This window comes from Phoca vitulina, unplaced genomic scaffold, assembly GCF_004348235.1.
Source record: "Phoca vitulina isolate PV1807 unplaced genomic scaffold, GSC_HSeal_1.0 scaffold49, whole genome shotgun sequence".
Lineage (NCBI taxonomy): Eukaryota > Metazoa > Chordata > Mammalia > Carnivora > Phocidae > Phoca > Phoca vitulina.
In genome coordinates this window covers 11,426,606-11,439,650 of record NW_022589752.1, presented here as the reverse complement: position 1 = coordinate 11,439,650, position 13,045 = coordinate 11,426,606, and the positions used below count along the sequence as shown (strand labels likewise).

Sequence of the window (13,045 nt, the reverse complement as noted above, 5' to 3'; positions counted from 1 at the left end):
TGAACCCAGAAATGGACCCTTAACTCCATGTCAACTAATTTTTGACAAAGCAGGAAAGAATATCCAATAGAAAAAGGACAGTCTCTTCAACAAATGGTGTTGGGAAAATTGGACAGCCACATGCAGAAGAATGAAACTGGACCATTCTCTTACATCATACACAAACTCAAAATGGATGAAAGATCTAAATGTGACACAGGAATCCATCAAAATCCTAGAGTAGAACATAGACAGCAACCTGTGACCTCAGCCGCAGCAACTTCTTGCTAGATTCGTCTCCAAAGGCAAGGGAAACAAAAGCAAAAATGAACTATTCAGACTTCATCAAGATAAAAAGCTTCTGCACAGCAAAGGAAGGAGTCAACAAAGCTAAAAGGCAATGTACAGAAAGAGAAGATATTTGCAAATGACATATCAGATAAAGGCTAGTATCCAAGATCTATAAAGAACTTATCAAACTCAACACCTCCAAAACCAATAATCCTGTCAAGAAATGGGCAGAAGATATGAACAAATATTTCTGCAAAGAAGACATACAAATGGCCAACAAACAGGAAAAAATGCTCAACATCCCTTGGCATCAGGGAAATACAAATCAAAACCACAATAAGATACCACCTCACACCAGTCAGAATGGCTAAAATTAACAAATCAGGAAACAACAAATGTTGTCAGGGGTGTGGAGAAAGGGGTACCCTCTTACACTGTTGGTGGGAATGCAAGCTGGTGCAGCCACTCTAGAAAACAGTATGGAGATTCCTCAGGAAGTTAAAAGTAGAGCTACCCTATGACCCAGCAATTGCACTACTAGGTATTTAGCCCAAAATGTAATGATCTGAAGGGGTACATGCACTCCAATGTTTATACCAGCAATGTCCACAATAGCCAAACTATGGAAAGAATTGAGATGTCCATTGACAGATGAGTGGATAAAGAAGATGTGGTCCATATATACAATGGAATATTGCTCAGCCATCAGAAAGGATGAATACTTACCATTTACATTGACATGGATGGAACTGCTCAGTATTATGCTGAGCAAAATAAGTCAATCAGAGAAAGACGATTAAATTACATGGTTTCACTCATATGTAGAATATAAGAAAGTGCAGAGGATCATAGGGGAAGGGAGGGAAAACTGAATGCGAAGTAATGGAGAGGGAGACAAACCATGAGAGACTCTTAACTCTAGGAAACAAACTGAGGGTTGCTGGAGGGGAGGTGGGTGGGGGAATTGGGTAATAGGGTGATGGGCATTAAAGAGGGCACGTGATGTGATGAGCACTGGGTGTTAAAAGCAACTGATGAATAACTGACTCTACATCTGAAACTAATGATGTACCATATATTGGCTAATCGAATTTAAATTTTAAAAAGGGCCTGGTATTAAATAGGAAAGAATGAATCATATTTGGTCTGTGACTAAGTATACATTTAATATTTCCTCCCTCTTAAATACTAAGGTATTGCATGTTCATAGTATTTTTTACTTGATGTAGTTAAATGATTTACATTACTTGCTTCAAATGAATACCACTCCTTGGAAAAATGGCTAAAATCATCACAGTTAAGAAGTACTTGTAACCTTTAATTAGCAGGTATTGGATAATTGAGAGTTTTTTTGTTTGTTTGTTTTAGGACCTAGACTGCTTTTGTGTGAGCACAAATTTCATAACTGTGGGTTAGGTTGGACAATTGGAGGATGAGTTTGTTTTCTGTGTCATCATATATGTCTTTAAAATATAGAGCAAATAATGATTCTTTTTGCTATAAGATGGATGAACTGTTTTACGTAATTAAAATAGGGGTGAACTCTTGTTTTAAATAAGCAAAGGGAACATGGGATAGGTTATTTTTTATAATTTGTAGAGTAGGGATTTTATTTTTTTAAGATTTTATTTATTTGACAGAGAGAGACACAGCGAGAGAGGGAACACAAGCAGGGGGAGTGGGAGAGGGAGAAGCAGGCTTCCTGCCAAGCAGGTAGCCCGATGTGGGGCTCGATCCCAGGACCCTGGGACTATGACCTGAGCCGAAGGCAGACGCTTAACCGACTAAGCCACCCAGGCACCCCTAGAGTAGGGATTATTAACATAAGTTCTAATTTGTATTTTGATAACTACTCATTATTTACTGTACTGAATACAAGTCTTGTGAGGAAAATTTTATAGAAAAAGGGACACTGTATCTTAGAAATCTGCCAGTCCAGCTGACTGACTAAAGTCAAATTTAAAAGGATTAATTATAACTTGATATTTTGGTTGTTAACTGAGAAAATGTTTCAAAATTTAAGAATATATCACTTAGAATTTATCTGAGGAAATAGAAATGTTATGTTTAAGTCTTTAGCACATGGTAAATACTCCATGTATGATTGAGTTAGAGTAAACTAAAACTGAAAATGGTTTGAAAAATCCTCAGTGTCTTTAATTCAAAAAGCAATTCTTATGGACAAAAGGAGTATTGGAAGGCCTGGCCCCCAGGGGTGGGGGTGGGGACGTTTCTGGAAGCTGCAGGAAAATGAATTACCTGTGGCACTGTATCATTTGTTGTCTTTTTTTTTTTTTTTTTTAAATCTTTGATATCTAATCTTTTTTGAATGATGTTCTGGTCATCCCTAACTCAGGGCCTGGAATTCCTAGCATTATACGAGACTTACAAATTAAGAATTATAAGCCATATCATCTTGTTTTAGTCATTCATTTATTCACTTCCTCATCAAATGTATTTCTAAGTGCCAGGTATGTGTGTGTGAGGTTCTGTGCGCCGTGCGGTTGACACGGTGACCAAAGGACCCAGAGCTTGTTGTGCCTACAGCCAGTTTCCTAGGAATTCAAGGAACCCGAAGCTGAACTCTTGCCCAGAAATGTGACTTTTTCTTTTTGTTTTGTCTCTGTTAAGATCTTCAGGTCAGGTTACTCTTGGAGATGCCTGTTCTGCAAGTACCAGCCGGACAGTAGCTATTCCTTCTGGAGAAAACCAGATAAATCAAATTGCTCTAAACCCAACTGGCACTTTCCTCTATGCAGCTTCTGGAAATGCTGTCAGAATGTGGGATCTTAAAAGGTAGAATTTTTAAGAAAATGTATTTCTTATATATGGCAAATACAGTTTTCAGATATTAATAACATATTGGTGCATATGAAATCTAATTTTTATAAGCCAGAAGTTAATATAAAATCATAGGCTTTTCTGTTTGGCCCAGTATCCCTAGATGTCTCTTCTGTCCGCATCAGCAAACTCACAATTTTCCTTTCTTTTAGTCTCCATTGATAGAAAAAAAGTATATGAAGAAAAATAGCCTCTTTAATATTTGTCTACAATTCGTGTTGTTTACTAGGAAGAGATCAAGATTCTCATTCTAGTTCCACCAGGACCTTTGAAAGAGTTATTTTTGGGGCAGCATCACTTAAACGTCTTATATTTCAAAATTTTTAATTTATAAACTTAATTTAACAAATTTGGGCATAAATCCTTACAGGGTTTTTGTGAATATAAAATATATAGAAAAGATAAAGTATTAAGAAGATCGAAATGGGTAAAAAAAATGATAAGTTGAAATCTAAAGCATTACATCTCTGATTTGGTTTTTATTTGCCTGGAAATATGAGCTTTTATCCTTCACTTGAGTGTTTATTTTAGCTTCTTTTCTAGTTCTTGAAAATTTTGGCAGCAAGGGAATATTCATTTCTTAGTTAAGTATTTTTTCAGCATCGATTCTGGGAGGCACTGCACCAAGACTGTGGTAGGTGCTGGGAATAAAGACTGAGCAAGACAAATGTGGTATCTGCCTTCTTAGGGCTCTGTTGTAATGGAGGATAATGGCCACTAAACAGGCAATTAAAGGATACTGAGTGACGGATATTTTGGAAACTGAAAATGACTAGTTATAACTTGTAACATTTTAACACATGACTGAGAAAGTATAATGAACATAATTTACAGGTAAATAGATGAAAGAGAGAAGAAACACAGTCCTGAGTACTGTTTTAGAAATAGAATGTAGAAAATTGAACACAGTGCTTAAGAGAATGAGAAAAGAGGTGAGTACTTGGTTTATTCTTGAAGATATTAAAACTTGCCTCGTAGTCAGAGCACCATGGAGGAAGACACTCAAAGTCATGCCATGAGACAGAAAAGATAGCAGCTTTTGAAAATCTTTACACTTTCTATTTTTGCTGAAAAGTTAAGTCCTTTGAAACCTGCTTGATTTCAGCAACATGATTAAATGTGGATGTATTGTAACAAAGTAACTAAGAGAATAGTTTTCAAGAAACTAATATTCTACAAGTTAAATATATCTCTGTATTTCAGCAGCTTGATTGAGGTAGGAGTATGAGACAAAGGTTTGTTGTTACTCCCTGACAACTGATGTCATACATTTTTCTACCAGTTAGTTATATATCCTGGTCATTTCCAATCTTTATAATAACTGATGAAATAGACCGCCTACTTTCTGACACACATATACACATGTTTGTGTGCATAGGTGTATACATGTGTGTACATGTCTATATGATGGGTGTACATACATGTGTATGTGTATATGTGAGAATTTATGTGTTTGTTATAAATGAGTCTTTTTCCATATTGTTGCTGATTGTGTAGTTATATAAGTGATAACAGTTGTTTTAATCAAATTCCAAATTGGACCTTGGTCATATATTTATAACATATTTGGACATTTAACAGATTAAGGTTTACCTGGACTTAGGTTGGATTAAAATCAATCTTTAGCAAGTTTTGCTGCCTTTTTAAGTTTACTGTCTGAATGACATTAGTCACTTTGGAATAACTTACTTAGGAATCCTCACACATCAATCATAGAATAGGTTAGTTTGGCCATTTTTGGACTCTGAACTTGAAGAAAGTTGCAAAGAGGTGGAGCTAAAATAAAAAAGAAAATTAGTGAACAGTTTCATCAAAGAATATAGATTATTTATGTTGAGGCTTAGCCTCAGTACATTAAGAAATATTTTCAAACAAAATTATTTTCTTTCTTTTTAAAGGTTTCAGTCTACCGGAAAGTTAACAGGACACCTAGGCCCTGTTATGTGCCTTACTGTAGATCAGATTTCTAATGGACAAGATCTAATCGTCACTGGCTCCAAGGATCATTACATCAAAGTGTGTATGATAGAGTGAAATTATATTCTCCTATTAAATGATAGATTTGGAGTATTCAGATGCACCTAGAGCTCTTTTCTCTTAATCAGTTTTCTTTTTTTTCCATTTCTATCCTTTACTTTTTCTTCGTGATCTTTTCCTCACTCATAGTTTTTGATTTTATTGTCTTATTATTCAATCATGTATTCTCATTTTTCATAGAAGATAGTTTGGGAGGGATTTTAAAGATCTTTGGCTCAGTCATCCAACTAATGCATAATTCTCACTGTCACCATCTTTTATACTGAATTTATTATGATCTTCAGATCTTAATGAAATTAGCAGATAAGGGAAGATGCACAGTTTGGTTCTGGAAATATTAAATTTGAGATACTAAGTAATAGAAGTCATCCTCATGTAGGCGAGTAGGCCATTTGAAAGGCAAGTCTAGAGTTCAATGTAAGTTATGACTAGGCATGCAGGTTTGGGAGCCATTCGAGTAGAAGCAGATGTTCGAGGGGTTAGAGTAGCTGACATGGCCAAAGGAGAGAGAGGTTGCCAGGACTCAGCCTTGGGAATTCCTGTAAGAACCAATTAGGAATAAAAAGAGGATACAGTAACAGAGATATAGGAAAAGAATAAGTACTCTTTTTAGAATCTGAGATTAAGAGATGAGAAATGGGTTAGTGACATGAAAATAGAATGGTTAAAGGAAGAGGATTTTGTATTTGGTAGACTTGGGTATGCCTGTCTGCTTAGGAAGCAGGCTCTGGTGGAGAGGGAAAGTGTGAAGAGGGAAGTGGTGGTAATTGATGAAGTTGGTAGGAACAGTTAGAACCACAACAGTGATGTGAACCTTGGGAAGCAGTAAGCACACTTTAGCATCTGAAAAGAAGGGAAGGGTAAGAGAATGTTTGAAGAGAAAAGGAAACTTTTGGAATGGAGGGAAGAATCCAAAAAGTTCATTTTTGATCATGCTAGCCTTTTCAGGAAATTACAAGGTCAACAGAGATGAGGGCAACTGAGGGGGGGTGGGAGGTTTTGAATAGCAACTTTGGGAAATTTGAGATGACCACCGGGATTGCAGAACTATCTAATAGTGTTTAAATAACAGCCATATCATTTTTCTGACTTTCAAGTGGATTGATATGTAGTATTTGTATTATTAAACATATCATTTGTACACTCATACATGAAAAAATTGGTTGCCTTTCTTAAAAGCCTACAAACACATAAGCATGTGACATGTAAGCAAAAGTAATGTGAAAATAGGGCCCGGGTTCATCCTGAGTCACTCATACCAGGTTAATTTAGTTAATTTAGTAAAGTATTAGAACAAAACATGTCACATCTGGTTAATATACACGTATATGTGTTTCTAGGTATGAACACATATAGGTGTTTATTTGTAAGTTAAATAGGATGTCTGCTTTCTCTCTGTTTCTTTTTTAGATGTTTGATGTAACTGAAGGGGCTCTGGGAACTGTGAGTCCCACTCACAATTTTGAGCCCCCTCATTATGATGGCATTGAAGCGCTAACCATACAAGGGGATAACCTATTTAGTGGGTCCAGAGATAATGGAATCAAGAAATGGGACTTAGCTCAAAAAGACCTTCTACAGGTAATGCAAAACCTTTCATGGGATGGGGTGGGTACCGGTTCTTCAGAGCCACCACTAGTCCATGTAAGAACTTGAAGAGCCTCTTAAAGAGTGTTTCATCTTCAGCCACCAGAGTTACTAATTATGAGAAGGGCAATATTCAATATTTAATAATACCTTCTAGGTAAGGATAGATGAAAACAAAATGAACAAGTAGCAGGTCAATGGAACAAACTGGCAACAGATGCATTTATTGCATTCAAAATCCTTTATAGATATACATTCATGGTTGTGACTTTTATATTATTCATATAAATATATTTACACTCAAATATAGTCATATAGTTTGAGCTTAGAATTATTGTTTACTCATTATGAAATGTATGTTAGCTCTGGTCTTCTCCAAAAAGCCTTAAGCCTCCATGTTTTCTACCAAAGGTTGAAGGCAGTAACTTTATGAGGCATTCTTTATAGTCTACATACCGGGTTGTAGTTTTCAAACTTGTTGAATTAAATTCATTTTGGAGAGAGGTGAGATATTAACTCCCATGAAGAGAATGCGATGTGAATAATTCTGTATACTTTCTGGGTCTTTTAGATTCTGTAAGATTTTTAACATTATAAGTCTTTAATATTGATAACACTAATAATAATTGAGGCAAATTGGAAGCAAATTGCAGATTTATTTCTGTAAGTCACTAAGAATGATTGCATAGAAAATGATTTTTATAGTTTCCAGGCCATTCAGTATTCCAAATATTGTTTTGTCAACAAAAATGTTTGTAACTTACTTTGCTGTGAAAATGTCATTTTGGAGGGCTCCTCTTAAGCTGCTGATTTCTCTTTCTTTCTCTCAGCAAGTTCCAAATGCACATAAGGATTGGGTCTGTGCCCTAGGAGTGGTGCCAGGGCACCCGGTTCTGCTCAGTGGCTGCAGAGGGGGCATTCTGAAGCTGTGGAACATGGATACTTTTGTGCCAGTCGGAGAGATGAAGGGTCATGATAGTCCTGTCAATGCCATATGTGTTAATTCCACCCACATTTTTACTGCAGCCGAGTAAGTTTTCTGTGTGATTTTTCTCTGTGTTGGTTGCTTGTGTTCAGATTTAATAAATATTATAAGTTGTAAATGTCTGGAAATGTAGAACATATAAAAACCCTTCTTTTATTACAATCATTCTATTTAAGATCTCTTATTTATATTTTCTGATGTGCACTTTGGACACTGAGTTTAATCCCCAGAATACATGAGAATAATGTTACTTCTGTATCCAGACTCTGCTTATATGGGAAGTCTGCTGCCAGATCTTCCCCTGGTGATTTTAATCTAAAAAATCATTTATAGGTGACTAATTTCTAAAGATTTTTTTTCCCAGAAAGACAACAAACTTATCATTCTTCACATTTAGAATAAATAATTTAAAAAATCTCTTTGTTCCTCTTCTTCCTCTCTGTAAAGTACAGTTGACCCTTGGACCATGCAGGCTTAGGGCCACTGACCCCTGCATAGTTGAAAATCCAGGTATAACTTTGACTCCCCCCAAAACTAAACTGCTAATAGCTTACTGTTGGCCAGAAGCCTTACTGATAATATCATTAGTCAATTAACACATATTTTGTATGTTATATGTATTATATACATATTCTTACAATAAAGGAAGCTAGAGGAAAGAAAATGTTATTAAGAAAATCATAAGGAAGAGAAAATACATTTACAGTGCTGTGCTGTTTATCGAAAAATCCATGTGAAAGTGGACCCTCGTGGTTCAAACCTGTGTTGTTCAAGGGTCAGCTGAATAAGTACTTAATAATAATATCTGCTTCCTCCCTCTTAGGGAAGCTGGATTGATGGATTCATTTGCTTATTTTTCATTCATGATGAATCCCCAATATGTCAGGCACTGTTCCAGACTCTTGGGAAGAGCTGTGAACCAAACAGATCAGACCCCCAGTTTCATTCTAAGGAGAAGAAAAGAAAATAAATAACTAAAATATGTTACATAGTGATAGGTGCTATGGAGAAAAATAAAGCAGGGAACAGGGAAGAGAGTATCATGGGGAGGAGGTCACACAATAGGATGGTTGGTGAAGGCCTCACTGAGGAAGTGACGTTTACGATGCTTGAAGGAAGTGGAGAGATGTTGTGACCATAAAAATGACATGTATATAAGTACTTTGGCAAGGAAAGCATATATACCCTAATGTGAGGTCTTGGTCTCATTCAAATAATATAAAATGTCTCATGAATATCTACCTTGAAAATCTCCTTTTGTCATTTTTACATTTAATTTAATCAGAGCACATTCTTGATTCATTTATCCTAAATGCACGATTACCCTGACTTTATTTTGAAACCTCTGCTGTATTTCTATGGTATCTCTTATTATTTGTGCTATTTTCATTGAATCCCTCTTTTCACTTAGATTTACTTTCTCGTATCTCTAAAGTACTTCAAAGCTGATTTATTTTGTGTTTTTCTAAGGTGCTTACCTTTGGTGTTTCATTGATGTTATTTCCAAGATGTATTACTTTCTTAAGACTCACTACTTTTGTTTATTCTCTTGGAAACTTGCTGTGTCCTTGATAATTTACTGGAAATAATACCCCTCAAAGATGTGGGACACTCAATATAAGACTCTGAAAGTATTATGTCACTGAGATCTGGTGGGTGAAGTATGATGTTACTGTAACATCTCTCTTCCACAGTATAGTCTTATTTTTGAAGAACTGAACTTTTTCTCAGTTTACCCATGGTGCACCAGATGCAAATGTATTTCCTATGTAACTTAAAAATCAGGAAAATGGTCAATAAAATCAGAAGGCCTATTTTCAAATTCTACTTTATTTATTTGTCAATTAACACACCCTTGTATAGTGCTTAGTATTTGCCACGCTTTGTTCTAAGTGCTTCCCAGGCACTGTCTCCTCTTGTTAGAATGTATAATCTACATTGGGAGAGGGTTTTGTTATTTATTTGTTTGTTTGCTTGTTTGTCTTTAAATTGTCCCAAGCACCTGAATAGTACCTGGAACACAGCAGGTTCTCAATAAACATTTGTTAAATGGACGGTTGAATAAATGAATGGGTGTATGAGTAGGTGCATGAATGAACATATCCCCTCGCTGTTTCAGCGTACATATGCTGTGTGAGTTTATGGAGATATAATTGACATATGGCATTGTATAAGTTTAAGGCATACAGCATAATGATTTGACTTACATATATTGTGAAATGATTACCACAATAAGTTTAGTTAACATCTGTCATCTCAAATAGATACAAAAAGAAGAAAAAAACGTTTCTTGTTTGCTTGTGATAAGAACTCTTAGGAAGAACAGAGATTGCTGATTAGAAACTAGAAAGCCTAGACCCTAGGCTCACCTCTGCCCTTTACTATGTTACATTGGACACGTAACTAAACTTTCTTTATCCTTGAAATGGATTGCATAATCTCTGAAGTGCCTTTTAACTCTGAAATTCTATGGAAACTTTCTTTTGGCTTTGAGTTTACTAGATAATTGGAGAAAAGTAACACTCCCTTCAAGCTATGAGAGACACAGTAAGAAACATGATGGTTTAATGACCACTCCACAGTACCCACATGCTGGGTGAACAAAAACAAGTTTTCTCAGAAACACTTTGAATCTTCTATGTTCTATGATATTGGAGTATCAGTCCACTTCTCAGTAGCTTCCTGCTTTTCCTATGGGCTTATTGTTTCACCTGAGGGTAACTCTTCTGACTGTTGACAGATTCACCAATTCCCTGGAATCCCTGCCCTGATCTCCTCCCTTCCCAGAAGCCTTACTGTAACCTTACTGTGAGCTGTTGTCCCTGAAGATCTCTGACCAATGTTGTATCATGAGTCGTTTTTTGAAACAATGAGTGCAGATCCAGTGTAGTGATTAGGAGGTGGGGCCCTGGAACCAGACTGCCTAGGTTGAAATCTCGGTTCTGTCACGCATGTACTTTGTGATATTGAGCAAATTACTTAACCTCTCTGGATCTCAATTTACTCATCAATACAAAGGGGATAATAGCATTATCTATCTCTATGGTAGTTAAAGAGAATTGAATGTATTTATATTTAAAGGGCACATAGTAACAATGCCTGCCATATAGTAAGCCCTCGACAATATGAACTATTTTTAATATCATTATTATGGGTATCTGTTTGATATACGTATGGGACAATGTATATTTTTACTTATATCTATTGAGGTCCTCTTCAGAAAATGTCTTCACAATACACGATTCTAAGAGCTATTTCTTTGTCTTTCTGCCTCTTTTCACATGTTCATTTTTAATTTGTAGTGATCGAACTGTGAGAATTTGGAAGGCTCGCAATTTGCAAGATGGCCAGATCTCTGACGTAGGAGATCTGGGGGAAGATATTGCCAGTAATTAAACATGAATGAAGATAGTCATGAACTGAATACTGTGATAATACTCTGTACGTTCGTTATGAAATGTTGCCCTGTATTTATTAGGCGAAACTTATAATGGGATTAACTGGAAAATATATCTGAATCCAACTGCTGAATATAAATGGTATTCTAATAAAACTGTGTACTAGCCTGTGTGCTTAATTATAATATCTGCCAATACATATATATCCTTTAATTGGTATACTGCTTGATTCACACTTTTATTGTGGCTGGATTTTTGTGCCTAGCTATAAAAAACACTTTAAAATTATTTGAATTATAAGATGTCTGCTTTTGTGATAGTCAGAAAACACCTGGAATACAATGCAACCCATTGGTAACTCATCGTATAGTCTGTTTAGATGGTTTATATATTTAAACATATTGGGAGTGTTAGTCAAATTGTGGTCCGTTTGTCTGGTATTTATATCAGTCTATAGAAGGTTCCCAAATTTCAAAGCTCTTTTAATATAACGGGAAAAAAATAAGATTAGGAGAATATTATTGATGATTTTTCCTAAGGTGGAATTGACGACCTTTATCTACTAACAAAGAATGTTAAACAGTTTGTGTTAAATGTTGATGTTTACTTGTATTGACCAAAGTTTTACAGCTGTGCTATATTCTGTGCTCAGGACTAAAATGCTGTTAAATTGTTTTATTAGTGCTGTGCATACATTCTCTGATGGGAAACATTTTTGATGTCCTAACAGAAATATATTTTGATCTATTTTTCCTATGGAGTTGTTTCTATTCTCACCTTTTAATTTCATTTTTATTTAATAGTAGTATTTCCTTACCCTTTTATCTAATTTTTTTTATATGCTGCTAAATATATTTTAAATACACTATGTTTGCAAACCTTGGTAGTTATGGTGAGAACTATATCATCTGCAGTGGGAAAAGCTATGTAAATAAGTAGATTGTAAAGAGAGAATGTCTTACATTGTAACTCTGAATTTTTAAATGCTGTAGATTGGATTTTGCAAAAGGATGTATAATTTATCTGTCTGCTCAGAATATTAATTTGTAAATTCTGCAAGTTTAATTTTTATGTAGATGGTATAACATTTTAAAATATTGTCTTGTGATTTTTTTCCCGAGTATATTTGCTTGTAAATGAAAGCTTAGCGAGAGCTTCAATAAACGTGTTGCTCTGAATTGTTTTCATTCTCTTGTTATTTTTCTAATTGTATGAAAATGGTTAGTATTTGTAAAACTTTTTATTTGTGTGTGATATAATGAAAGACATTTTTTTTTGTTATCCAGAACTTCATGTGCATTCCTGTTTTTGCTCACTAGACATGAAATATTCTTGAAAAGTTTGAATCATAACCTAATCTTGATGAACCAAGGAAACTCACTATTTAGGGAATTAAAGCAAACCTTATAATTTAGGCATTTGAACATAGGTGGTAAAACAAAAATTATTCCCACAAATGTTAGGACAATAGTGACCTTGGTTATTGAAGAAGAAATAGAGGGGTGGTGACTGGCAGATGTTTGCAGAAGGTGAGTTGAGAGTGTAGAGGGGGTGTGGCCGTGCTTCTGGGGTCCTAGAAATGTTCTAGTTCTCCACCTGGGTCCTAAGTTAAACTGTTCATATATTTCTCTTACTTTATGTATGTGTGCTATATTTCACAATGAAATATGTATTTCTTTAATTTTTAAAAAGGGATTTTCCTGTAAAGAGGAATTCAGCTGTTTTGTAATTTTGCCTCCTTTCCTGGAGGAAAATACTATGACGAGACCTGAGAGACATTTTTAGGACCATTTTGAATTTCAATACTCCTGGAGTGGTTTTTTTCACAGGACTATTTCTCAACCACTCATTTGATAATTAATTTATTTGATAAATGTTTATTGAGCATGCCCGAGGCCAGGTACTAGGGACAGAAAAAGCAACAAGA

The 13,045-nt window shown here is 35.3% G+C and overlaps 1 protein-coding gene across 6 annotated transcripts in view; it reads left to right on the top strand.

The window, feature by feature from the left end:
- KIF21A (kinesin family member 21A) overlaps positions 1 to 12,296 on the top strand; it is a 147,611-nt gene extending 135,315 nt beyond the window's left edge. For all 6 annotated transcript variants that reach the window (XM_032432815.1, XM_032432814.1, XM_032432817.1 and 3 more), the window contains 5 exons: positions 2,902 to 3,066; positions 5,010 to 5,127; positions 6,559 to 6,729; positions 7,566 to 7,765; positions 11,023 to 12,296. In XM_032432815.1, coding sequence (XP_032288706.1) covers positions 2,902 to 3,066; positions 5,010 to 5,127; positions 6,559 to 6,729; positions 7,566 to 7,765; positions 11,023 to 11,116 — 748 coding nt within the window. In that variant the 3' untranslated portion in view covers positions 11,117 to 12,296. The remainder of the gene's footprint in view (positions 1 to 2,901; positions 3,067 to 5,009; positions 5,128 to 6,558; positions 6,730 to 7,565; positions 7,766 to 11,022) is intronic.
- Positions 12,297 to 13,045: the final 749 nt, after the last annotated feature.